The sequence below is a fragment of the Trachypithecus francoisi genome, unplaced genomic scaffold (genome assembly GCF_009764315.1).
Source record: "Trachypithecus francoisi isolate TF-2019V2 unplaced genomic scaffold, Tfra_2.0 Lachesis_group21, whole genome shotgun sequence".
Lineage (NCBI taxonomy): Eukaryota > Metazoa > Chordata > Mammalia > Primates > Cercopithecidae > Trachypithecus > Trachypithecus francoisi.
In genome coordinates, this window is record NW_022681467.1 from 28567317 (window position 1) to 28591178 (window position 23862).

At 52.9% G+C, this 23862-nt stretch overlaps 1 protein-coding gene across 1 annotated transcript; it reads left to right on the plus strand.

Moving 5' to 3' along the window:
- Positions 1 to 2588: 2588 nt before the first annotated feature.
- On the plus strand, positions 2589 to 23067 carry BPIFB3 (BPI fold containing family B member 3). Its single transcript, XM_033185377.1, has 17 exons — positions 2589 to 2635; positions 2854 to 2957; positions 4408 to 4533; positions 5853 to 6009; positions 8356 to 8460; positions 8879 to 9019; positions 10786 to 10849; positions 12649 to 12709; positions 13487 to 13578; positions 13696 to 13875; positions 16165 to 16218; positions 18123 to 18300; positions 19208 to 19268; positions 20523 to 20565; positions 21368 to 21430; positions 21978 to 22055; positions 22838 to 23067. Exons 1-17 carry the CDS (start codon positions 2589 to 2591, stop codon positions 22865 to 22867), a joined length of 1584 nt encoding a protein of 527 aa, XP_033041268.1. The 3' UTR covers positions 22868 to 23067.
- Positions 23068 to 23862: the final 795 nt, after the last annotated feature.

The window sequence follows — 23862 nt, forward strand, 5'->3', positions numbered from 1 at the left end:
CGAAACTCTGTCTCTATGAAAAATACAAAAATTAGCTGGGTGTTGCGGCATGTGCCTGTAATCCCAGCTACTTGGCAGGCTGAGGCGGGACAATCAGTTGAGCCCAGGAGGAGGAGGTTGCAGTGAGCTGAGATCATACTACTGCACTCCAGCCTGGGTGACAGAGCGAGACTCTGTCTCAAAAAAGAAAAAAAAATGTCCACAAACAAGAGTGTTCATAGCAGCTTCATTCATAATAGCCAACACCCGGAAAGCCCAGGCGCCTCTGGACACGAGAATGGATCAACACACTGTGGGGCTTCACACAGTGGAGTAGTACACAGCCAAGAAGACCCAGTCACTGCCTCACACAACGGGAGCGAGAAAGCCGTGCACATACAGCACACTGCAATTGCACTTAGTGACCCCCAGGAACATGCTGGACTCAGCACTGGGTTAGCGGTCAGGACCGTGGTCACCCCCAGGTGGGCAGTGACCTGGAGGGGACACAAAGAGGGCTTTGAGAGGGCTCCATTTGTAAAAATTCATCACACTGTATACTTGTGATCCGTGCTCCTTTTTGTGTACATGGTTTAGATTTTAGTAAAAAGTTTATTTTTTTAAAAAGTGTGGTGTGGTTGAGTAACCTGGCCCAGGGGCCTAAAGTCATCAGAATGAACGTTGTAGGGTGAGGATTTTAGAGATGATTGAGGTAAACAAGGCAAATGTCATCCTTCTTCTCCATCTCAACAGGCAGAGGTTCAGGGCCCCACATAGGAGACAGACCCACAGACTCACAGAGCCACAGACACAGTGACAGCTTGGCATGTCACAGATTCTGAGAGAGGAAATCCCAGGGGAATGTGGGAGCTCAGAGGTGATACGTCATGCAGCTTGGGGCTCATGAAGGCTTCCTGGAGGAAGGGATGCCTGAGCTGGTGCCTTCAGAGGAATTATCAACGAAAGCCAAAGTCAGTAAATCCATACAGTAGGTTCCAAGGCCTCACCACACATTGTTGGCCCCCTTTCTGTTACCCCCCTCCAGTCACATGGCCCCACTGCTGTTCCTGGAACACCATGCTAGGCCTTTGTGTGGGGGTCCCTCTTGTCAGCAGGCTCTTTCCAGACAGCCATCTGACTCCTTCCCTCTTCTCCTTCGGGTCAAAAGTCACCCCTGATCCAATACGAGGCCTTCCCTGACCACCCTATTGAAAATGGCACCCACTCCCCACACTCCCAAGCCACTTCCCTGCTTTATTTTTGTCATTAGCTTCTAACTTACTGTATTTTTTCTGAGATGGAGTCTCACTGTGGCCCAGGGTGGAGTGCAGTGAGGCAATCTTGGCTTGTTACAGCCTCCGCCTCTAGGTTCAAGCGATTCTCATGCCTCAGCCTCCCATGTAGGTGGGATTACAAGCGTGCACCACTATGCCTGGCATATATATATATATATATATATTTTTTTTTTTTTTTTTTTTTTGAGACAGAGTCTTGCACTGTCACCCAGGCTGGAGTACAGTGGTGAGATCTTGGCTCACTGCAAGCTCCACCTTCTGGGTTCACACCATTCTCCTACCTCAGCCTCCCAAATAGCTGGGACTACAGGCAACCACCACCATGCCCAGCTAATTTTTATATTTTTTGTAGAGACAGAGTTTCACCATGTTGGTCAGTCTGGTCTCGAACTCCTGACCTTAGGTGATTCACCTGCCTTGGCCTCCCAAAGTGCTGGCATTACAGGCATGAGCCACCGCACCTGGCTAATTTTTATATTTTTAGTAGAGATGGGGCTTCACCATGTTGGCCAGGTTGGTCTCAAACTCCCGACCTCAGGTGATCCACCCGCCTTGGCCTCCCAAAGTGCTGGGATTACAGGCGTGAGCCACTGCGCCTGGCCCCAACTTACTGTATTATGTGCTTATTTGTCCCTTTCAGAGCTGTGCTGTCCGACACGACAGCCAATAGCCACACAAGGCGATTGCCTGAAATGTGACAAGTCCAAATCTTGGTGTGCTGTAAGCAGATTTTGAAAACTTAGGATGAGAAAAAGAAAGCAAACCCCATTCATAAGTTTCTGTTGGTTATATGTTAAAAGAGAATATTTTGGATTTGGTGGAGGTAAATAAACTAGATTATTATAATTAATTTCACCTGTTTCTTTTTACCTTTCAAAGAATGTGGCTACTAGAAATTTTTCAATTGCGTTGCATTTCCGCTAGTTGGCTCCTTCGGGCAGAGGAGTTTGTTTCTTTTATTTACAGCCATCTCCCCAGCATCTAGCAGACAGTGGGTGCCTCACAAATGCCTGCAGTGCAGTGAATGAATGCGTGCATGTCTCGTTGCTGTCATCTGGACCAGCCTCGGAAAGGGGACAGACTCTGGAATTCTGGGGATACCGAGCCTTGGTAGGTGGGGGTGGAGTTGATGCACCTCCCCCAAGTGTGCCCAGAGTCCCTGCCTCCAGGCCCACAGCCCTCTCCATGTGAGGCCTGGGGTGGGGGTGGCGGAGGGTAGAAGACCCAGCAGCTTTAGGTCCCTTCCTTCCCTCCCTAGGCCTTTGCTGGCTGAGGAAGGGGTGGGGTAGGCAGGGTGGATTCTGTGCCATTGGAATGGCTCTTGGGGAGCCTTGGAGGGAGCCCAAGAGATGGCTGAACGGGTAGGTGGCAGGGCCTCACACCTCACCCCTGGCTCTGAGGGAGGCGGCTGCCTGTGCAGTCCCCAAGCCTTCACTCCCACTCCTGGGCACCGACCCCAGTCCCCTTACTCTCCTCCAAGCAGGAAGGCTTAGCCCAGGCCCTCGGGGAAAACCGCAGTTTGCTTCTGACATGACATGTTGATGGGTTTCTGGTGGCCGTGGCCCCTTTGTGTCATCAGAGCCGTGTGGGCATACAAGGACCACCCCTCAGCTCGGGTGGGTGGAGGAACCTACAGGAGGCCGGGAGCCCCCATCTGCCCCTTGTGGAGCTGCAGGAGCAAGGGTAAGACAGCTTGAGGCAGCCCTGGGCTCGTCCTGCTGCCCAGCCATGGACCCCACCACCTTCTGCCCTCCCGTATGACTGATGGGCACGGAAAGAACTCACCTGAGGAGGAACTCACCCTAGGAGGGTACCAAAAGGGTGGCTGAAGAGAAAAACCATGTTACAGATCTGGAGCCGAGAGAGAGGCAAAGACTTGTATACATTCATAGCCGGAGGGGTGGGCTGGGGATCCCTGTGTATGGAGAGAGTTCCAGGAGTGCCCATGTTTCTCCTGGCCAGTGACATGCTGCTGAATTTCTATCCGCTGCCTCCTCAGCAGGGACCCCCTTCTGACACACAACCATGCACAGAGGCCTTAGACAAGGTCCCTGCCTTCATGGAGTTTACAGGGAAGAGAAACGAGGACACAAACAGATGCAAAATTGCAAATGGAGATCAGCACCTTAAAATAAGTATTCTGGGTGATGTTTAGTGACAGATGGATTTCTTTAGACAAAGTGAAGGAGGGAGGCCTCTCCAGGGGCGCAATGTTTATCTGGAACCTGAATGATAAGGAGTCAGCCATGCAAAGAACAGGGGAGGAAACTTCCTAACAAGGAACCGCATGTGCAAAGGCCCTGAGGTGGGAAGGGGCCTGGCATGTTTAAGCTCAAGGAGGTCAAAGAGGCAGGCAGAGATTTTGTGGGTAACGGCAAGAAGCCTGGGTTTCAACCCAGGGCAGTGGGGAGCCACTGAAGGGTTTAAGCAGGAGTGATGGGTGGGCATAGATGGATATGTGATTGGCTGGGCAAATAGGGAACTCCTTAAAGATAAATCCCACTCTCTGAACTTAGCAGATTAGCCATGCCCCCACCTGCCACCCCATTCCCTTCTTCAACAAGATTTGGGGTGGAGGTGGGGGAAGGAGAAAGACAGGACATGTTAAGTCTAAGTGTAGGGTGTCCCCAGTCAGCTAGACCTTCTGAAACAGCCTCGTGAGCCAGTAGGAAACAGGTCCTGGAAACAAAGTTCTCATCCTGCTGTCCTGAAGGGGAAGCCCCTCTGTCTATAGCTGTCACTCCAGACACCCGGCCAGGCTCACTGGGCCACTGAGGACTAAGACTTTTCTGTCAGATTGACTCAGGCTTGAATTCTGACTGTCTCTGATTAGTTCTGTGGCCTTGGTCTAGTCCCCTACCCCTTTGGGTCTCAGTTTTCCCATCTGCGAAATGGAACCCAGTGAGGGAGAGGCTTGGAAAGTGCCTTGGAGATTTGAGTGCATTGGCAGCTGCACTGTGCCACCTGCGTGTTGGCCCTGCTTACATTTGGGAGGAGAAGGCTTTCCTGGGAGTGAAGCTGGATTTGGGCTGTGCCAGGTGGGCAGGGAGGAGGAAGGCTGACAATGGGAACAGAGAGGGGAAAGACTAGAGCAGGAGGAGGGTCTCAGAGTTCCTGCTTCTGCTCCTCACAGGCGTGCAGCCAGCCATGCTGGGCCTGTGGTCCCTGCTTCTGCTCTGGGGCCTGGCGACTCCATGCCAGGGGCTGCTAGAGACGGTGGGCATGCTTGCTCGGATTGACAAGGATGAACTCGGCAAAGGTGAGCCCCAGGTGGGCAGTCTGTGAGGGGGCTGCTGCAATGTCAACAACTCAATCTATGTGCTTAGAGCATCTGTCTTTTTGTTTGTTTGTTTGTTTGTTTGTTTTTTGAGACGGAGTCTAGCTCCGTCGCCCAGGCTGGAGTGCAGTGGCGCGATCTCGGCTCACTGCAAGCTCCGCCTCCCGGGTTTACGCCATTCTCCTGCCTCAGCCTCCCGAGTAGCTGGGACTACAGGCGCCCACCATCTCGCCTGGCTAGTTTTTTGTATTTTTTAGTAGAGACGGGGTTTCACCGTGTAGACCAGGATGGTCTTGATCTCCTGACCTCGTGATCCACCCGTCTCGGCCTCCCAAAGTGCTGGGATTACAGGCTTGAGCCACTGCGCCCGGCCAGAGCATCTGTTTTAAGAGCAAATAAGAGCAGGCTGTAATTCCCAGCTGCTCAGATAGCACTTTCTCCTGGGAGTAGCTGTGCAGGAGTGAAAGTTTCCTTTGCAGGCTGGAATGGGTGATGAATTCCCTCTTCTGGGAGGTGGACTGGGTGATATGGGCTGAGGCTGTGTGGGGACTGTGTGTGGCTCAGGGACAGGGACAGGGTGAGGTTGAGGAGGTCGAGAGGAGGGCGCTAGCTGGGCCAGTGTCTGCCTCACATTACTAGGGTGGAGGAACTGTACTTGGCATTTGGTACTACAGAGCCCAGTGGCCCGTGATGACAGTCTCAGGGATGGAGTAGATGGGTCATGAGCAGGAAATGCTTCAGGGAGGCCCCCGGCCTGCCCCTACTTCTACAGGGCTGTTCCTCCATCCTGCCCTTCCCACAATCTGCACTGAGTCAGGCCTGGAGTGCCCAAGAGAGGAGCAGGGACCATCTCCTCCAGCTTGATTGAGCCCTGGTGGCTACAAGCTACCCCTTCTTTGCCCTCCCTTTCAGTGCTGCAGGGCAGTCCAGGATCAGGAGCCCAAGTTACACTATTGACCCCAACCCAATTTGCTGTGTGACTTTGGGCAAGTCTCTGCCCCTCTCTGAGCCTTAGTTTCCCCACTGGTAAAATGAAGGGATTGTCATGAGAGTTGCTCATTCATTCTCCAGACACTTACTGGATACCTCCCAGGTGCCAGGCAGGGAGGGTGGCCACAGGCCCTGTAGCGGGAGTAAGAGGCTGTTATGGCTTAGTGGGTTCCACCATTTGAGTGTAACCTCTGGGTTAATTCCATTTTTAAAAAGAAGCCAACTCAATCTCAGAGGAAGGAGGCAGCTGCCGTGGTCCTGGGGGTGAGGCTGCAGTTTCTAGTACCTTCCTATTTCCACTCTCTCTGCAGCCATCCAGAGCTCACTGGTTGGGGGGCCCATTCTGCAGAATGTGCTGGGATCAGTCGCAGCTGTGAACCAGGGCCTCCTGGGCTCAGGAGGGCTGCTTGGAGGAGGCGGCTTGCTGGGCCATGGAGGGGTTTTTGACACTGTCGAGGAGCTCTCTGGGTGAGTCCCAGCTGCTGCATGCCCTACAGGAAGACTTGGCTTTGTTTCGGGAACTGAGAAGAGACTGACTCTTTTTATTTTGTCTGATAGGCAGTGAGGGTGGTGTGGGAGGGTCGTGATCCAGGTGTAAAAACGATGACTCTACTGCATGCCTGGCAGGACAAGAACAGCAGAAGGCCACTGTGGTTGAGGGTTCCAGCTCTGGGTCAACACTTGTTACTCACTGTGTGACCTTGGGCAAGTTGCTTAGTCTCTCTGGGCTAATCTAGCTATCTGCATGGCTCCCTTTCTCACCTCCTCCAGATGTCCGCTCAAAAGAGGTCTGCACTGATTAGCCCTTTCTTATCCCCACCATACATTTTACAGGTTTGTTTTATGTCTCCTTTGCTAGATTATAGGAGGGGTAGGATTTTTGTCACCACTGTGTCCCTGGGATCATAAATTCCATTTTATGGATTTTTGAGCACAGTGGATGCTCAAAACGGTTTTTTTTTTTTTTTTTTTTGAGACAGAGTCTTGCTTTGTTGCCCAGGCTGGAGTGCAGTGGTGTGATCTCGGCTCACTGCAACCTCCACTTCCCAGGTTCAAGTGATTCTCCTGCCTCAGCCTCCTGAGTAGCAGGGATTACAGGCGCCCGCCACCACGACTGGGTAATTTTTGTGGTTTTAGTAGAGATGGAGTTACACCATGTAGGCCAGGGTGGTCTTGAACTCCTGACCTCAGATGATCTGCCCGCCTCGGCCTCCCAAAGTGCTGGGATTACAGGTGTGAGCCACTGTGCCCAGGCACAAAAAGTGTTTTTGAATGAATGAATGAAGAGCACCACATTATAGCTAACATGTGCTAACTCAGTGACCACCTATTCAGGGTTTTCTGTGTGTCTAGCACTGTGCATTGTAAATGAATTAGCTCACTGAGTCCAAAGGTAGGACTATTACGAACTGCATTTAACAGGTGAGGAGATAAGAGGCTCCCAGCAGTGAAGTGACCTGCCCAAGCTCACCCAGCTAGGGGAGGAGAGGGGAATGTGTCTGTGTGTTTCACCACAGCCCATACTGCCTGGTCAAGTCCAATGGAAACCAGTCTATGGCTGGTGGGCGAATTAGAGGAAGGTCAAATGACAGGGCTCAGGCAAGGCTGAAGCCCAGCGTATGGAGAAGAGTCACTGGACAGGAGGCAATGGGGTGCTGGGAGCGGATGGGTGTTCACTTCCCTAAACGGAATATAATGTCCGGAAAGTGGGCTGGTAAATGCTGATGTTGCTCGAGGCTCGCTGTGTGTCATTCTGTGGTAGGTGTTGTCAACGTCCCCATTTTACAGATGGGGAAACGAGGCACAGCAGCACTGTGACTCACCCAAGCCCATCCAGTCAGTTAGTGGCAGAGCTGGGGTTTGAACCATCTGCCTTTTACTGGCTGCAGTATTAGCAGCTACTCATGGGGTGGTTGCCAGGACAGTGAGTCAATCTGTGCCAAGCAGCTGAAAGAGAGCCGGGCACACAGTAAGTGCTGGATGGATATTATTATTATTATTATTGATACAATATTCACTCTCCCTCCCCTGTGAAATCTGCCTTCTCGGTGAGGCTGGAGTCTCAGACATGAACCTGGCATTGTTCGTGCCTCGAAGAGCTTCTCATAGGTGGTGGAGTCTGCCAGTGAAGATCCCATGGGCTCAGGGCAGTGACGGAGGCAGCCCAGGCAGGGTGGGACAGGCGCTCAGAGGGCATCTGCCTAAGGCAGAAAACCAAGGTGGAAGGCTTCCTGGAGGAGTGCATGTGAACTGGGAGGAGTCAGCAAGCTGAAGAGGGATGCAGAGTGGAAGGAGGGTCAAGGGAATGGTGTTCCAGACAGAGGGAACAGCCTAGGCAAAGACCCAGAAGACAGAGTAATGACTCGTGAGGGGCCGTGTCTGAGAACCCACTTGGGTTGCATTTGTGAGTGTGCGGGGGTATAGTGGGGCGCAATGTCAAGGCCAGAAACCAAACCAGGGCTGAGACTGTGGGGATGGAGTGGGGAAAAGCTTTAATTCTTCAAGCCTCCAGCGGTGATGATGATAGGACATTTGTTGAGCACACACTGTACCAGATTCTGCACTCGAATTATCTCACTTGTCTTTGCAACACATCTACGAGGTAGGAACTAGTATTGCCCCACTTTACAGATAAGAAGACTGAGGCCCAGAGAGATTAAGTGATGGGCCAAGGGCTCACAGCTGGCTCTGTGGGTTTGAGGTGAGATAGGAAACACCACCAAGAGCCACTCTGGGCGCCGCCTGGTCTGGGATGGTGGAGGCACTGGGGGGTGCCTGGGAGTGGGCAGCCCCTCTCCTTGACTCCCATCCCAGTCTGAAGATTGAGGAGCTCACGCTGCCGAAGGAGTCGCTGAAGCTGCTGCCGGGGTCTGGGGTGCAGCTGAACCTGCACTCCAAAGTGGGCATTGCCCTGGGTGAGTGCGTCCTGGGGACCTCTACCGTCCTGCTTCCACCCCCTGCCCTGTTGGAGACTCCTACTCTGCTGTCCCCCAACTCCCACCCCCTGTACCCCCCATTTCCTTTCACCCTATTTCCTCCGCAAGGGACTCCCAATCCTACTGTTTCCCCCCGGATCCTATGCCATTGCCCTTCCCCAGGGACTTCCATTTCCCTCTTCCTCCAGACCCGGACCCCACTGCCCAGGCTCACCGGAGAGGGTGGGGGAAGAGGGCGCAAATGGGGTTGGGAGGCAGAGGCTGAGAAGGGGACGCGGTGCCTAGGGCACTGGCAGGGCCACCCTCAACCCGCCTCTGCTCAGGACACAGCCGACCCTGGTGGGCGGGGCCAAGGGTTGGGCCTGGCTGCCTGGCCAAGCTCCCAGCGTCCTTTCTTGCAGCCCCCTTAGGGGCCTTCTGCAGCTGGCTGCGGAGGTGAACGTGACGTCGCGGGTGGCACTGGGTGTGAGCTCGCGGGGCACGCCCATCCTTATCCTCAAGCGCTGCAGCACGCTCCTGGGCCACATCAGCCTGTTCTCGGGGTGAGTCTGCAGGTTCCAGTCTGCAGGATCCAGCCTGCAGCCCCGACCCTCTCGGGATCATCTTGCACCCATCTGGGCGTCTCCCGGGTCTCCCTGGAGCTGCCAGCTGCGTAGACCTGGACTCATCCTACCCCTGCCTGCCCCGCCGGTTTCAACCCGCTCCACAGACCGACAGATTGAGTCCCACCACCGACAGGGACTCCGGCTTAATCCATAGCTTGCGCCACCCACTCCTGGGCATTCCCCTATTCTGGTTCACCGGATCCTGCCGTCCCCTCTCCTCCAGAGCGGGCCCGGGGTCTGCTGGGATCCCTCCATCTGCAGGATTTCAACCCCTGCTCTCAGCACATGAGAGGCCCAACTCTGCCTCTGACTTGCTGTGTGACCCCAGGGAGACCCACTCCCCATCTCTCCATTCTGGGCCTTTGTGTCCCCATCTGTATATGTGGAGCTGGATTTGATGACTCGGAAGGCGCTATGACATCATCTCTTCCCAGGGGCTGGCCAGGTGGCCCTCCCTACACCTTGTTGAATCATCACAATTTTTTTTTTTTTTTTTGAGAAGGAGTCTCACTCTGTGCCCCGGGCTGGAGTGCAGTGGTGCCATCTCGGCTCACTGCAACCTGTGCCTCCCAGGTTCATGCTATTCTTCTGCCTCAGCCTCCTGAGTAGCTGGGATTACAGGCACACGCCACCATGCTAATTTTTGTATTTTTAATAGAGATGGGGTTTCACTGTGTTGGCCAGGCTGGTCTTGAACTCCTGACCTCAAGTGATCCGCCTGCCTTGGCCTCATAAAGTGCTGGGATTACAGGTGTGAGTCACCATGCCTGGCCTCTGAATCATCACTTTCATGGGACCGTGGAGGCCCAGAGGTCTCCTTGCCCAGGGTCACACGCACAGATCCGGCAGGGGTGGAGAGGGACTGCTCTCTGGCTAGGTCCAAGGCCTCTGTCAGCACTCTGAGCCAGCCCACAGCTGCCTCCCACTTGTGTCTACTGTTCTGTGTCCACCTTCCAGGCCCAATCCCAGCCCCTGCCCCATCTTTGTTGGGTAACTCTGAGCAGTGTGGGGGTCATCAGGCAGTTCTGCGTTAGCTCCCAGGAACAGGGTAACCAGCTTGCTCCTGTCTCCACAAGGGCCCTAAGAAAGGGATTCCAGGCAAGGGCTTTGGGCTCCTTAAATTCCAGTGGTTCTGTCCTGCTCCTCCAGGATACAGGGGGCCTGGGGAGGAGTGGAGCCCAGGACAGTGTTGGTGTCCTGTGGTTGGGGCTCTGTGGTTGCCACCCTGCACCCCCATGGTCTCCAAACAGACCTGAGCCCATCTACATGCACTTATCCTCAGGCGTCATTCATTCATTCATTTATTAATCTAACAAATACTTGTTGAACCCCCACTCTGGGAGCTCAATAGCAATCATTGTCCTAGGCCTAAGTGTCTCTTGTTTACAAATATTAGAGGGACAAAGGAGACAGACATTTGTCAAGCACAGATTGTACACCAGCCACATACACACTCCCATGTAACCCTGGCAGCAGCAACTCTCGAAGGTGGGCACTGTATAGTTGGGGAAAATGAAGCCATTCCCTGGGTCTCCTGGGGAGGTGGAGCCAGGATTTAACTCAGGTCTCCAAAGCCTTAGCCAACCCCATCCCCAAGAGAAGAGACAGGAGAAATCCAGAGCCCCTAGTGTCCCCCCGACCCTGTCATCCAAGTGGAACCATCCACCTGGCAGCCGCACCCACACGTGTCTCCCTCTGCTCAGACTGCTGCCCACGCCACTCTTTGGAGTCGTGGAACAGATGCTTTTCAAGGTGTTTCCGGGACGGGTGAGTGTAGGGGCCGTGGGCCAGCATGCCCTCTCCCTGGACTGGGCCTCTTTCTCCCCCAGTTTTGAGTAAAGTTGGGCACCAGGCGGGATTAGGCCGTACTTCCCTTCCACACCCACCAGGTAATCCCATCCGAGCCTGTTGACCGGCCTCCCTGGCGCACCTGCTAGTCTGGGGGTGGATGACACGATCCTTTCAGATCCTCAAGCCCAAGTGTGTGGCTCCAGGTGGCCTGGGTCCCCTGCTCCCAAATCGGAGGCTCCTTCTTACCCCCTGCTCTGTTTCTGCCATTTGTATTAGTACTTACTTTATGTTTTTCTTTAAATTAGCTTGAAATGAAAATTGAATCACTTGATGGTTTTAAACTGAGCCCTGTGCTTGGCAATCATGTCTAGAAAAACATGTACCTATATTCATACGTCATATATAAACATATTAAGATTAAAGGATGTCTGTCCATGGCCTGCTCCAGACCATCCTGGCTTCCACACTCGAGAGAGCTGGTCTGGCCCAAGCCCCATATCACCGAGGGAGAGGGGAGGGCCACATAGACAGCAAAGGGCAGTCAGGCCTCCTGACCCCACCACCTGGCTGGCTCTCCCTGTGCGTTCTTGTGAACGCCGGTGGGGGCGGCAGAGGAATGGGAGCCTGGGGTTGGCAAAACTGCCCTGGGCTTGAGGAAGCCAGCTTAGAAAAAAAGCTTAGCAGGAGGAGGGGCCCCTAGGCAGGACCGTGTCAGGCAGGTTTCCACCAGGGCATGAGGGTGCATTTCAATTGCAGCCGCTAACTTAGTCTCTGGGGCAGCTGGCCAGCAGCTAGGTTTTGTGTGACACAAAGAGGTTTTGAAAATGAGCATTCACTGCCAACATTTAGCATTGAAGATTTCTCGTAACAGTCCAGATTTCTGGCTTCTACTGTGCAATCAGTCACCCTGGCTGCCTGATACCTCCCTCCTGTAAGTGGGAAGTACCTCTGGTACCTCCCATCTGGTGCTCAGAGGGTTTGCTTTCTCCACCCCCAGCAGAGTCCCTCTCGTCTCCTCTCATTTCTGTGACTTGCCTGACCTCAGAAGTCCTGGAGTTTGGGGCCCCCACTTGACATGCAACAGCCCTCTTTTGTTTCTCTGAAAACAGCTGTGACCTTGGACAGGTCACCTTCTTCTCTGGCCTCAGCTGGAGGATGAAGGGGCTGGAATGGTCCTCTCTGAGGCTCCCACTCCGGTGGGCTATGGGACTCAGGTTCTGTGATTCCCAGACTCGGATTCTGCAAGTCAAACCACTTGCTCCCTGTTCTCCTAGCACAGGGGTTAGGAATGAACACATGATGATATGCTGGATGGACACCCCAGATCCAGGCCTGACTCTCTGGGTGGAGGTGAGGAGTGCCCTGCTCTGGGGTCTTGATCCTAGGCTTCCCAGTGCCCACACAGGATGGCAGGGATAGCCTGTGACTTTATGGGGAACCAAAGCCACTTTTGCCTCCTCAGGTGAAGGCCTCGTCCGCATGCCCAAACCAGCCTCTGAAATGTGTCTCCCATGGTCCCCCAGCCACCTTTGAGGGTTTTCTAATGGGGCTCTTGTAACCAAGGAAAGACAGCTTGGGGGTCCACTCAACCCTCTGACACCTCAAGCTCCAGCCCCTCCCCTGCCTCCCACCTGCGTGTCTCCTGTCTGTCTCTGCCTTCTGCCTTGCCTTGGTCCCCAGCACCACATAGCACCAGATAGCAAAGCATTTAAAGAACATGCAGCTGTCCTCACAGCGAGCTCCTTTGCCCTGTAACATCCGTCTCTCTGACACAGCTGTGCCCCATGGTGGACAGTGTGCTGGGCGTGGTGAATGAGCTCCTGGGGGCTGTGCTGGGTAAGTTAGGGCACAACGCCCTCCTCTTTGCCCCTTCTACCCCTCTCTGTACGACCCCAATGGGGTAGGGTACTAAGGGGAGCCGGAAGGGGCAGGATCTTGGGGTCCTTCAGTTCCTCCTCACACTGACAGGCTGCCCCTTTGAGGAGCCTCATGGAGGAGGCCTGGGCTGAGGCCGCCTAGCAGGGACTGCAGACCCAGAACCATCGGTTCACTCTATGTTGGGTGCTGCAGACCAACATTTATTGAGCACCTAGTGTGTGCTTGGCACTGTCAGAAACGGGGAAGATATGATGACTACCTGATCAGACTAGACGACCGAGGCCCAGAGAGCTCAAGTAAGGAACCCAAGGCCCCGCAGCCCCAGCAGACCCCAGTCTCTCTGTGCCTCATGGAGACACAAGTGCCTTTGGTGTTCATAAAATGGGTTTGGGAAAATATAAAAAGGCACAACCAGGAAAAGAATAGAAAACTTGGGGCCGGTATGTCTCTGTAGGTGGTGTTATGTAAGAAAGGCAGGGTAGCAGTGTGTTAGTGGCCCCAACTCTGGAAAACAGGAATCTTGGTTTTGAATGCTGTGACTGTGTGGCCTTGGCCTGGTGACTTCCCCTGTCTGAGCCTCAAGCTCCACATCTGTAAAATGGGGATGAAGTCGCGGCCAAGTGAATGCTTAGCAGAGTGCTAGGCACTCAGCAGACATCAGTAAATGGAAATGGGGCTATTAGGATTGGGAACCGGGTTTATGGGGTCATTCTCGCCCCTCCCTTTCTCGTGCAGGCCTGGTGCCCCTTGGGGCTCTTGGGTCCCTGGAATTCTCTCTGGCCACACTGCCTCTCATCTCCAACCAGTACATAGAACTGGACATCAACGTGAGTAACCAGAGGGGCCTCTCCTGCTGCTGGGGGAGGCTAGATAGGGGATGTCGGGTCCAGACGGGTGGGTGAGCACCTCAAGACCCTCCTCGGCTCTGTTTCCTGCCCCTGCAGCCTATCATGAAGAGTGTAGCTGGTGACATCATTGACTTCCCCAAGTCCCCTGCCCCAGCCAAGGTGCCCCCCAAGGAGGACCACACATCCCAGGTGACAGTGCCACTGTACCTCTTCAACACCATGTTTGGACTCCTGCAGACCAATGGTGCCCTCAACATGGACATCACCCCTGAGCTGGTGAGTGTGGCACCTGGGGGATGGGATGGGGGGGTCCCTGCCCTGCTGTGCCTTGGCATTGCTAGTGCTGACCTACGCACTGATCAGCCTTGCTGAGCCCTCTTCTCTATAATAAAAGGGACTTGAACACGTTTAGAGTGTGTACACTGCTGTTGTCCACTCCTGTACTTAGGCAAGACATTGCTAATCGATCGTGGTCCTCTACCTGGTTAAACCTGACTGGGACCTCTGAATCCTTCTCAACTTGGCACTCCAGGAGGTCACTTTCAATTGGTCAGGACTGGCATATGGAATGAAGCCCACTTTCCATCCCTGTATCAGATGAGCCTTTCTAGAGTCTAAGCACTAAAGTGTGAACCACTAACATTTCCACTGCTTTCTCAAGAGCAGATTTGAGTGGGAGAAAAGAAAACTAGGCAGGGTGGCTCATGCCTGTAATCACAGCACTTCCGGAGGCTGATGGGGGAAGGATCACTTGAGCCCAGGAGACACCCCATCTCTGCAAAAAATACAAATATTAGCCAGGCATGGTGGTGCATGCCCGTGGTCCCAGTTACTTGCAAGGCTGAGGTTGGAGGATCACGTGAGCCTGGGAGGTCAAGGCTGAAGTGAACTGTGATTGTGCCAATGAATTCCAGCCTGGTCACAGAATGAGACCTTGTCTCAGAAAGAAAAGAAAAGAAAGAAAGAAAGAGAGAAAGAAGAAAAAGAAGAAGGAAGGAAGAAGGAAAGAAAGAAAGAAAGAAAGAAAGAAGAAGAAGAAGAAAGAAAGAGAAAGAAAGAAAGAAAGAAAGAAAAAAAAGAAGAAAGAAAGGAAGAAAAGAAAAAGAAGAAAGAAAGAAAGAAGAAGGAAGGAAGGAAGGAAGGAGAAAAAAAGAAAGAGAAAGAAAGAAAGAAGAAAAAGAAAGGAAGGAAAAGAAAGGAAGGAAGAAAGGAAAGCAAGGAAGAGAAAAAAGAGAGAAAGAAAGAAGAAAAAGGAAGAAAGGAAGAAAGGAAAGAAAGAGAAAGAAAGAAAAGAAAGAAAGAAAGAGAAAGAAAGGAAAGAAAAGAAAGAAAGAAAGAAAGAAAAAGAAAGAAAGAAAGAAAGAGAAAGAAAAAACTAGGGTTGGATTGTACCAAGAGTTACCCGAACTTTTGTTCTGCAGCTTCTAGTACCTCCCAACTTCCATTCTGTCCATTCTGGCCCCTCTCACATCCTGGAAAGCCCAGACCCCAGAGGCCCCACCCAGAGGCATTTATTTTGGTCTCAGCCTGGGCTCCCCACCTGTAGCTCAGGCCCAAGGAAGCAGGGGTTGGTCACTCACTTCTTGCAAGTGGGTCCAGACAGCACTCTGAAGGCCTCTGGGAGGCTGGAATAGGACCCTGAGCTGGGGGGAAGGTGTCTTCTAGCTGGGGGATGGGGGGAGTCATAGCCAGGAAGAGACTCTGAGTGTAAGAACGTGCCTGTCTGAGTGGCCTGCAGACGTGGGTGTGTGTATAGGAGCATTGGGTGTGTGCGTATGAGCATCATGGCAAGAGAGAGGAGTGTCAGAGGCCTCGTCCTGGTGCTGTGTGTATGCTTATCCTGTGTGAACAGGGTTGTTCTGAGAAGTGGGCATGTGTAGTTTGGGGCGGGGAGGTCTCAAACATCAGGGACCCCGGAGGCTGGACCATCATCAATTAGCAGCCTGATGGGACTGTAGTGAACTGGGGGCCCTGTGCCCCATTTCTCAGGCAATTGCCACTCAGCTGTGCAAGGGGAGGGGGTACAGTGTGACCAGATTTTCCAACTCTTTAGCCAGAAACTGAAAAATTTACGTACAACTTCCTGATTTATAAATACTAGAGACAAATTCATAGTTTTTGGAAATACTATTTGGGTAAAAGGCAAAAAGATCTGGGGTCAGATCTCTGGGTCTTTAGATTATGAGCCCTGGCAGAGTGAGTAAAAGGTTCTGAAGTTAGCCTGCCCGTGTTCAAATCCTGGTGTCTCCACTTACCAATTGTGTGACCCTTGGCAAGAGCCTCAGTGTCTCCATCTGTTAAATGGAGGCAACGACAGCACTCACCTCTTTGAGCTGTTGTAAAGGTGAAATGAGAAAGGCGTGCAGAGCCCCTAGCATCTGCCTAGCATGCAGTAAGTGCTCAGTAATCGCTAGCTGTTAGAACAAACTTGAGTGCTTATAGTGATATGTGTATGAAATTGACAGGGTGGGGGGGAAGAGTGGTAAACAAAACTGCTCTGTGTGTGCCGAGGGATTCCTGTTCTGTCTCTGTGCTCACCAACTTTCTCTCCCATTGGGGGTCCAGGTTCCCAGCGATGTCCCACTGACAACTACAGACCTGGCAGCTTTGCTCCCTGAGGTGAGTGACCCTCTCATGAGTTTTGATCATTGTAGCTTTTTCCTGATGACCATGAATGGGTCCAGAATCTTTCTCAATACAGCTCTCCAGGCAACTGCAATTGAACAGTTGAGTCCAAATTCACACTAATGTGAATGACTAACACAGCATCCTTTCCTGATGGCAGATTTTGTTTAGAGAGTAAAGGATTAGTGTTTGACTGTCCCAGAAATCAACTGGGCATTTATCCTGTGGAAATTGTTTCTGTAGCACACAAGGGCAAAATTCTTTTCAGGTTACTGAGCTCCCTTCCTCCAACTGGCTTACTTCATCCTGACCTTAGTCTTCAATGTCCCCAGAAAAAAGACTCAGGGCACTGGTCTTGGAGAGGAAAGAAAATGGAGAGGGTCAGGTAGGTCTCCCTAGTGGACATGAATACATGACTTCAAGGTCTGGCCTCAGCTTTCCCATCCTTCAATTGGGGCTGGACCAGCCGCTTTCCAGCTGTGAGAACTGGAATTTGTACTGAAGTTAAAATGTCTACTACAAGGTCCTTACATAACAGCAGATTCTGAAACAGGTTGGAAAGAGGCCTAGGGGGCCTGGGCTCTCACCAGAGAGGATGAAAATGGAAGCTGGGTTTGGGGGCACAGAGGACAAACCCTGTGAGTCCTTGAAGGTGGTGATTCAAAGCAGTCTGGATGAATGAGGTGGGGGCCTCGGCTTTCCAGAGTCCCTTGGCTAAAGGGCATAGGAGCCTCATGGAAGGGATGTGATTGGAGTCAGACATTCAGAAGAACCTGCAGAGAGCAGGAGTGGAGAGGGACATGGGGCAGGCAAAGATGGCTGGGGCAGGGGTATCCAGATGTAGCAAGTGGGGCCTGCCCCTCCTTGCTACAGGAGGCTGAATCCTTTGGCCGCCATTTGCTGGCCTTGCATCTTCAGAGCCCCATGTGGCTTCAGATTCTGTGGCACGTGAGGGTGGAATGAGGCCATTTCTGGTCCTGATGATCCTGCCACTTGGGGATTCTGGGCTTGAGGAAGCCTAGACTCAAATTCCAGCAGGTAAGCGTCCCAAGGGACGTAATTATGTGTTCTAAGCTTCTGTGGTTCTGTAATTTCCTTAGTTTCATGACGTTGCAATCGTGAGACTCAGAATTTCTTGATTGTGTGACTCATTTAGGCAGTCAGCGAATATCCGCTGAGCACCTACTATGTAACAGGCCCTGCAGTGGAACACGGGCATAGCTGCAGCTGGGGCTGCACAGAGGGCAAACAGTGAAAGGAGACAAAAGCTTCTGCACTTGAGGGGTTGCCATTCTGCTGGAGATGACAGACAGTGCACAAATAAACAAAAACAGAAACAGTGTCAGAAGGTGGAAGAGCATGGAGTGGTGAAGGTGGCTTAGGAGTGCTGGCTGGTGCTTTTAGACAGGGTGCTCTGCAAGGCCTCACTGAGGAGGTAACATTTGATTGAAGGAGGTGAGTGAGGGAACTTTGCAGTTCTCTGGGAAGATATTTCCAGGCAGAGGGAGCAGCAAGTGCAAAGGCCCTGGGGCCTGCCGGGAGCATCTCTGGCAGCTGGAGGAGCAGCCACGTGGCCAGTGAGTCTGGAGGGAGAATGCAGGGAGGGGAGCAGGTGAAGTGGAGAGGCGGGGGAGGGGTGATGGACACAGACCCTGTGGCCTCAGGGAGGATTCTGACTCTGCGTGAGACAGGAAGTCTGATTTGGCAGTCCCGCAGGTTGGTGTCTCCACCCCTGAGGGTAGCCTCATGGGGGCTGAGACCAGGCCTGTGTTGTTCAGGCTGTAACCTCATTGCCCAGCACGTTGCCCGGTGTCTGGTAGGTGCTCAGTGAGTGTTTGCTGACTGACTGACTGACTGTAGTCCTGGGGCATCTAAGTTCTGCCCCTGCATTTCTCTAGGCCCTGGGGAAGCTGTCCCTGCACCAGCACCTCCTGCTGTCCCTGCGGGTGAAGGAAGCTCCCACAGTCACACTCAACAACAAGAAGGCCTTGGTCTCCCTCCCAGCCAACATCCATGTGCTGTTCTATGTCCCTCAGGGGACCCCTGAATCCCTCTTCGAGCTGAACTCGGTGAGTGGTCAAGGGGTGGGTGGGGGCCTGGCACTGGGGTTCCGAATGGGGCTGACCGTCTCCAGGACTGTGGAGGTGCCGCCCCCCTGATTTCAGGGTGGGAGCCCCACATAGCCCAGCACAGGAAGCCCCCCCAACAACCATTGTCATCATCTGGGCTGAGCCCCAAGACCCTGCCTCAGTTCCTGCCTGCTCCCTCCTGTCATGTCTGCCTGGGCCTGTTTGGGCTGCCCACGCTGCTTCTTGGGGGTCTCAGGCATTGCTCCCCATCTCCCCAGCCTCTCTCTGCCCAGCTATCTCCCTGATGACGCTCCAGCTTCCTCTGACCCTCCCGCTCCAGTCGGCTTCCTCCACCGGACCTCTGCACACATCTGGACGGAGGCAGGCCCCTCCCGGGACCCTCTGCCCTGGCTCCCCATGGCCGAACACTTGAGCCTAACATTCATTGTCCTCCTGTCCCATCCTCGCCTTGCCCATCCTTGCCCCCTAAGCCTCAGCTACTCAAGTCTACCAGGTCCTCCGTCTCTGGTTTGTCTGTGCTGGGTCCACCACCTGGAGTGCCATTTCCCCCTTCCCTCCACTAGCTCCTCATCTTTCATGATTCAGCTGCTATCTCACTGGAGAGGCCTTCCCTCACCGCACAGCAGGCGTGCTTGAGGGGCTCTCCAAGCCCCTGCAGTCCCAGAGCTTCCTCTCCTACAATACCAATTGCCCTCAGTTTTAATACTGTGGTTCTCTGCTCTTTAAGAGAACAGCAAAACCTTCAAATTACCTCCTCAGAGCTGAGCACGGACCGTGACACACAGTAGGGCCTTAGTAAGCTTAGTAGACCGAACAGATGGATGGAGGCAGACCTGTCTTCAAGCTCCTTCTGCCGATTGGGGGTGACCTCTGCCTGCTTTGCAGGTCATGACTCTTGTGTGCCCAGCTGACTCCCTTGGCTACCAAGCTGCACGTCTCCCTGTGCCTGGAATGGTTACGTGGGATCCTGGGGACAGGATCTTGCTCTTGTCTTTAGGAACAAGACTTAGGGGCTGGCAGGATCCTCCTACCATTTCTTGAGCATCAGTGAAGTTCCAGGTGTTTTCCCAGCATCCTCCTTGCCTTCAGCACCTGCCGGGGAGGAGGCAGTGTTAGTCCATGTTATAGACAAGGAATCCGGGGCTCAGAGCAGCAGGCTCAAGAGTGGACTTCTTCCACGGCACCCCTTGTTGCTGAAAACCTGCCTCTGGGAGATAAAGCTGCTGCCAGGATGTGGAGTCCAAACTCCTGAGTTATCAGCCCCAGAGGCTAACCAAGAGACAACCGGCCTTGAGTGTCAGGAAGTGTGTTGTTATTCATGCGGACTTGTTACTTCTCTACTCTCCTCAGCCCTGTGGTAACTAGGCATCCATCATGATAATCACAATGACCAAGATGTTGGTCCTTCATCTACGTGCACAGTGCTTTACAGTTTGCAAAGCACCATCTACACACAGAGTACTTTATAGTTTGCAAAGCACTGTGCTGGCCAAGGCTCACACGGCAGGCTGTCCCTAGAGCAGGTCTGCATCTGGGCCCCAGTGATGTCACCATGGCGGGGCCCTGGCCTGTCTGTCCCTCCCCTGGCAGTAGGGACTTTCCTGGAGATTGCTGAGACCTGGTGTCCTGTACCACAGGCACCCAGTGCTCCTCTGACTCCATCTTAGCGCCACTACAACAGGCTACTGCTGCCCCTGCCTTCCATTGTTGCCCCATTGCTGACTTTGACGGAGGGCCTTGCCTGCTGCCTGGGTGCACCTCCGTTCTTGATGGCAGTTCACGCGTCCGCCTTTTAGGAAGTAGAGATGGCCCTGAATCTGCACTTGGGCCGGATATGATCCATCAGTGAGTTGCTGCCTTAAGTGGGCACCTGCTGTTTGCAAGACACTCTGTGTCCAGTGCTCAGTCTGGGGGAGGGCTACTCCTCTGAAGGGTTCAGCCACCTGCCCAGGGTCAAATAGCCGGGAGTCAGACAAAGGCACCAAGGCCAGAGATGGTGGTCATGATGCCTCAGAAGGGAGGTTAGGTCCCTTTGGGTCCATTTTACTGGTGGGAAAACTGAGTCTCCGAGCCAAGGCTGGATAGAGGCAGAGTGTTGGGCCTGTAACTCTGTTTCCTGATCCTAAGAGCTATGGTGGGGCAGGCTGGGGGTGGGACAGGGGTGGTTGGGGGTAGTGGGGGCCCCAGCATCTCTCTTCTCTCCACCAGGCTCAGTGTCAAGGTGGTCTCCTCCTTTACCCATGCCTTTGATGTAAGTTCCTGGAAGGGTGAGGGGCTTGGAGGTGGTGAGAGTCTTCAGGTGTGGTGTGGAAAGGGGGTGGCCATGAGTCATGGGCCATATGGCTGAGCTGACCTCAGGATTGGGCTCTGCCCCAATAAGCCAGAGTGGGCAAATATCAGGGCGTGTGTGTGTTGTGGGGGGTGGGCGCAGTGGGGAGAGAGAGAGAGAGAAACAGTGATCATCTTAAGAAAGTGAGTCTCATGATCTTCCACGGTCTCAGAACCTCACAAAGTTGTGGACATCTAGAACCTCACAAGGGTCCATCATTCTGGAACTGCACCCAAGTAATAAGTTTCCCAAACTCAGAAAATTCCATTTCAGAGGTCACAGAGCCTCGAGGTTCCTGCTTCTTACAGAGTCCTGAGGTTCTGGAATTTCACCATGGGCTCAGTTTCTAGAACATTCTCAGAGTCCCTAAACTGACAGGAATCTAAGGTCAGAGCCCACAGACTGGAGCTGGGCACATTTCCTCCCCTCTTTCTTAGGCACTGCCCACCTCCAGGCCCCATAGACTCTTACAGGAAAGCACTTCTTCCAAGCTCATGGGGCCTGGGATGAAGCCAGCCTAAATCATAGAATCTCTTTCGGGGTCACTGGTGGACAGCCCGGGCCACCCCCAAGTGCCCTGTGCCTGCCAGGAGCTGTGGCCTCAGGCTTGGGGGAGGCTGAGGCAGCTGGGTCCCCGGGTTTCTCTCTCTGGGAAGGGGGTGCTGCTGCCTGCAAAGCCACACCCCAGAACACCACCTGCACCACCTTGTGTGTTCTGTTGCAGGAATCGTGTTTAGAAGAATGGCTCAGCCATGTGGTCCGGGTAGTATATGCACCAAAGCTTAACGATATGGCAGCTTTTGCTCTCTTGGACACATGGAGTGTCCAAATTTGGGATTGTCTAGTCTGCTGCCTCTCTTTATGCTTCTGATGGGGGCACTGAGGCCAGAGAGAGGTCGATCCTCATTTGCAAGATGCAGATACTGAGGCACCAATTTTTCCATTTAAATAACATTGATTAGCACCTACATCATGCCAGCCTATGGGCTTCAAGAGCTGATCTGACCTCAGTCCTGCCTTAAGCTCCCACAGTCTCGTAGGAAATAATCATATAAACAAAAGATTAGAATATAGATGACCCAGAGTGTGTAAGGGATTGATGAAGCCTTTAGGAGGCTGGATACAGGGGCACCACTGACACAACACAGAATAGAGACATTTTTGTTTGGGTGTAGGAGGATAAGTAGGAGTTTGCCAATAAGAAGCTGATTCCCTGAGAAGAGAACTGGCTGGCTAGTGAAAGTGATGGAATAGGGTCAGCAGGGTCCAAGAGTCCCTAGAGTCCAAGACCTCCCCACCAACATACCTTTGTTTTCAACGATTCTCTCTTCACAGTGGCCCTGGATGTTGGAATTCCCCTGCCTAAGGTTCTTAACATCAGTTTTTCCAATTCAGTTCTGGAGGTCATAGAGGTGAGTCTTCTCTGCAGATATGGTGCAGATGGGCCTTAAGCTTGTCTCTGGAAAGCCCTACTTGAAACTCATGAGGGGAGTGCTTTACTTCATCCTCTTGTCTGTCCCTGACGCATTTTCTAAATTTCTCAGTGAGTTACAAATTACCTAACTTAGGAGTGGCAAATATATGACGTGTGTGCTACCACTCCTCCATTACTTGCCCATGGCAGGCATCATCAATCAATCACGGAGTTCTTTCCCATTGGATTCAGACACATGTCTGGCCTCTAGAATGGAACCTAAGATTTACTCACAGAATCACAGGTCCCCTGGTCCAACAGCAACAAATACATATGCTGTCTCTCCCTTATCTTGTGTCTGCAGCAGATATGACCAATGGATCATGACATTTTTTCTTGTGGAATATTGATATGGCCTCACAATCCTTTTCAAACCAGCACAACTCTGGGTGGTGGAATAGCTCTAGGAGGGGAGCAGAGCAGAGAGTTCTGTACCCATTTCTCAGATGAGGACCAAGGCTAAACTAGGTCAGATTTCTGGCCCAAGATCACACAGTAAATTAATAGCAGAAATGGCACTTAAATTTGAGTCTATTAAGTCCTCAAGTCAGAGCCTGTCCCACACTGGATGTCATTTGTTCATATTAATTTATTCATTTAATGAGTGCTTGCTGTGTTCCAGGTACAGAACCAATCCCAGGGCAGGGGGGTAAAGATGGCTGCAGGGATGGGGCATTGCAGAGACTCAGGGGCGTAACCAAGAGTGGTTCTTCCTTACAGAATGCTGTTGTGCTGACCGTAGCATCCTGAGGCTGAGACATGGCCACCAGCCCTCGCTGTTGACTACTAGAGACCACCTGTCCACTCTGCCTCAATTTCCCTCCCAGTCTGTAGCTGGTGTTGGTGACAGTAAAAATGCCCTCTGGCCCTGCAGCACTACTCCAGGTTTGGGGTAGAAACTGCCTGGGTAATCATAGAACTGCCTCAGAGAGAGCTCTGGGACCTCAGTAGCAAGCCCTGTGCTTTCAATAAATGACTCCTCTATCTCGGTATCTCCTGGCTGGTTTATTCCCCAGTCACACAGGACTTGCCTTGGCCTTTGCCTCCAGTGCCCTCCTTAGCTCCAGGTAGGAGCTTCTAGGAGGTGAGGGGACTCAGGGCCTTGACATTGTAGCTTTGAGTCCCTAACTGACCTTGTTGGCCTGGACAGCCCCTGTGTCCTGTTCTGCCCTCCTCTCTGTGCCTTCCCTCCCGCCTCTATCTCTCTCTTTCTAAATGCTTTTACCTTTCTCTCTCTCTCTTTCTGAGTCTGCGTTTTTCTCTGTTTCTGACTTTGGGATGCTTATCAGAAGTGACATCGGAGCTGAGTTTTGAAGGGAGAATAGGAGCTTTCCAGGGAGAAGAGGCACTAGCACCCCAGGAAGCAAGGATGAGTGAGACTTGTTCTTGTCCTGTGGTGTGTCGGGGGTGGGGGGGTCCCTACTGGCTGCTCATCTGACATGGACACAGCTCAGAAAAGAGCTGTGCCAAACGCTCTTGGTACAGATGGGGAGACTGAAGCTAGAGCAGGGCTTGGCTGGCCCCGACCCACACACAGCAGAGTTGGGATGAGAGAATAAGGGTCCTGCCTCTAGGTCCTAGGCTTCTCCCCATTGCTCAAGATGGGCCCCTTTGGTGAAAAATGCCCCCAAGTTGGCACTTATGGATGGCCTGAGTGAAGAAGTGCCAACCAGGTTTCGATCACTGGCTCAGAGGATTTGAGGCTAGGTGATAGGCAGGGTAGACTTGGAGCTCATCTGAAGGTT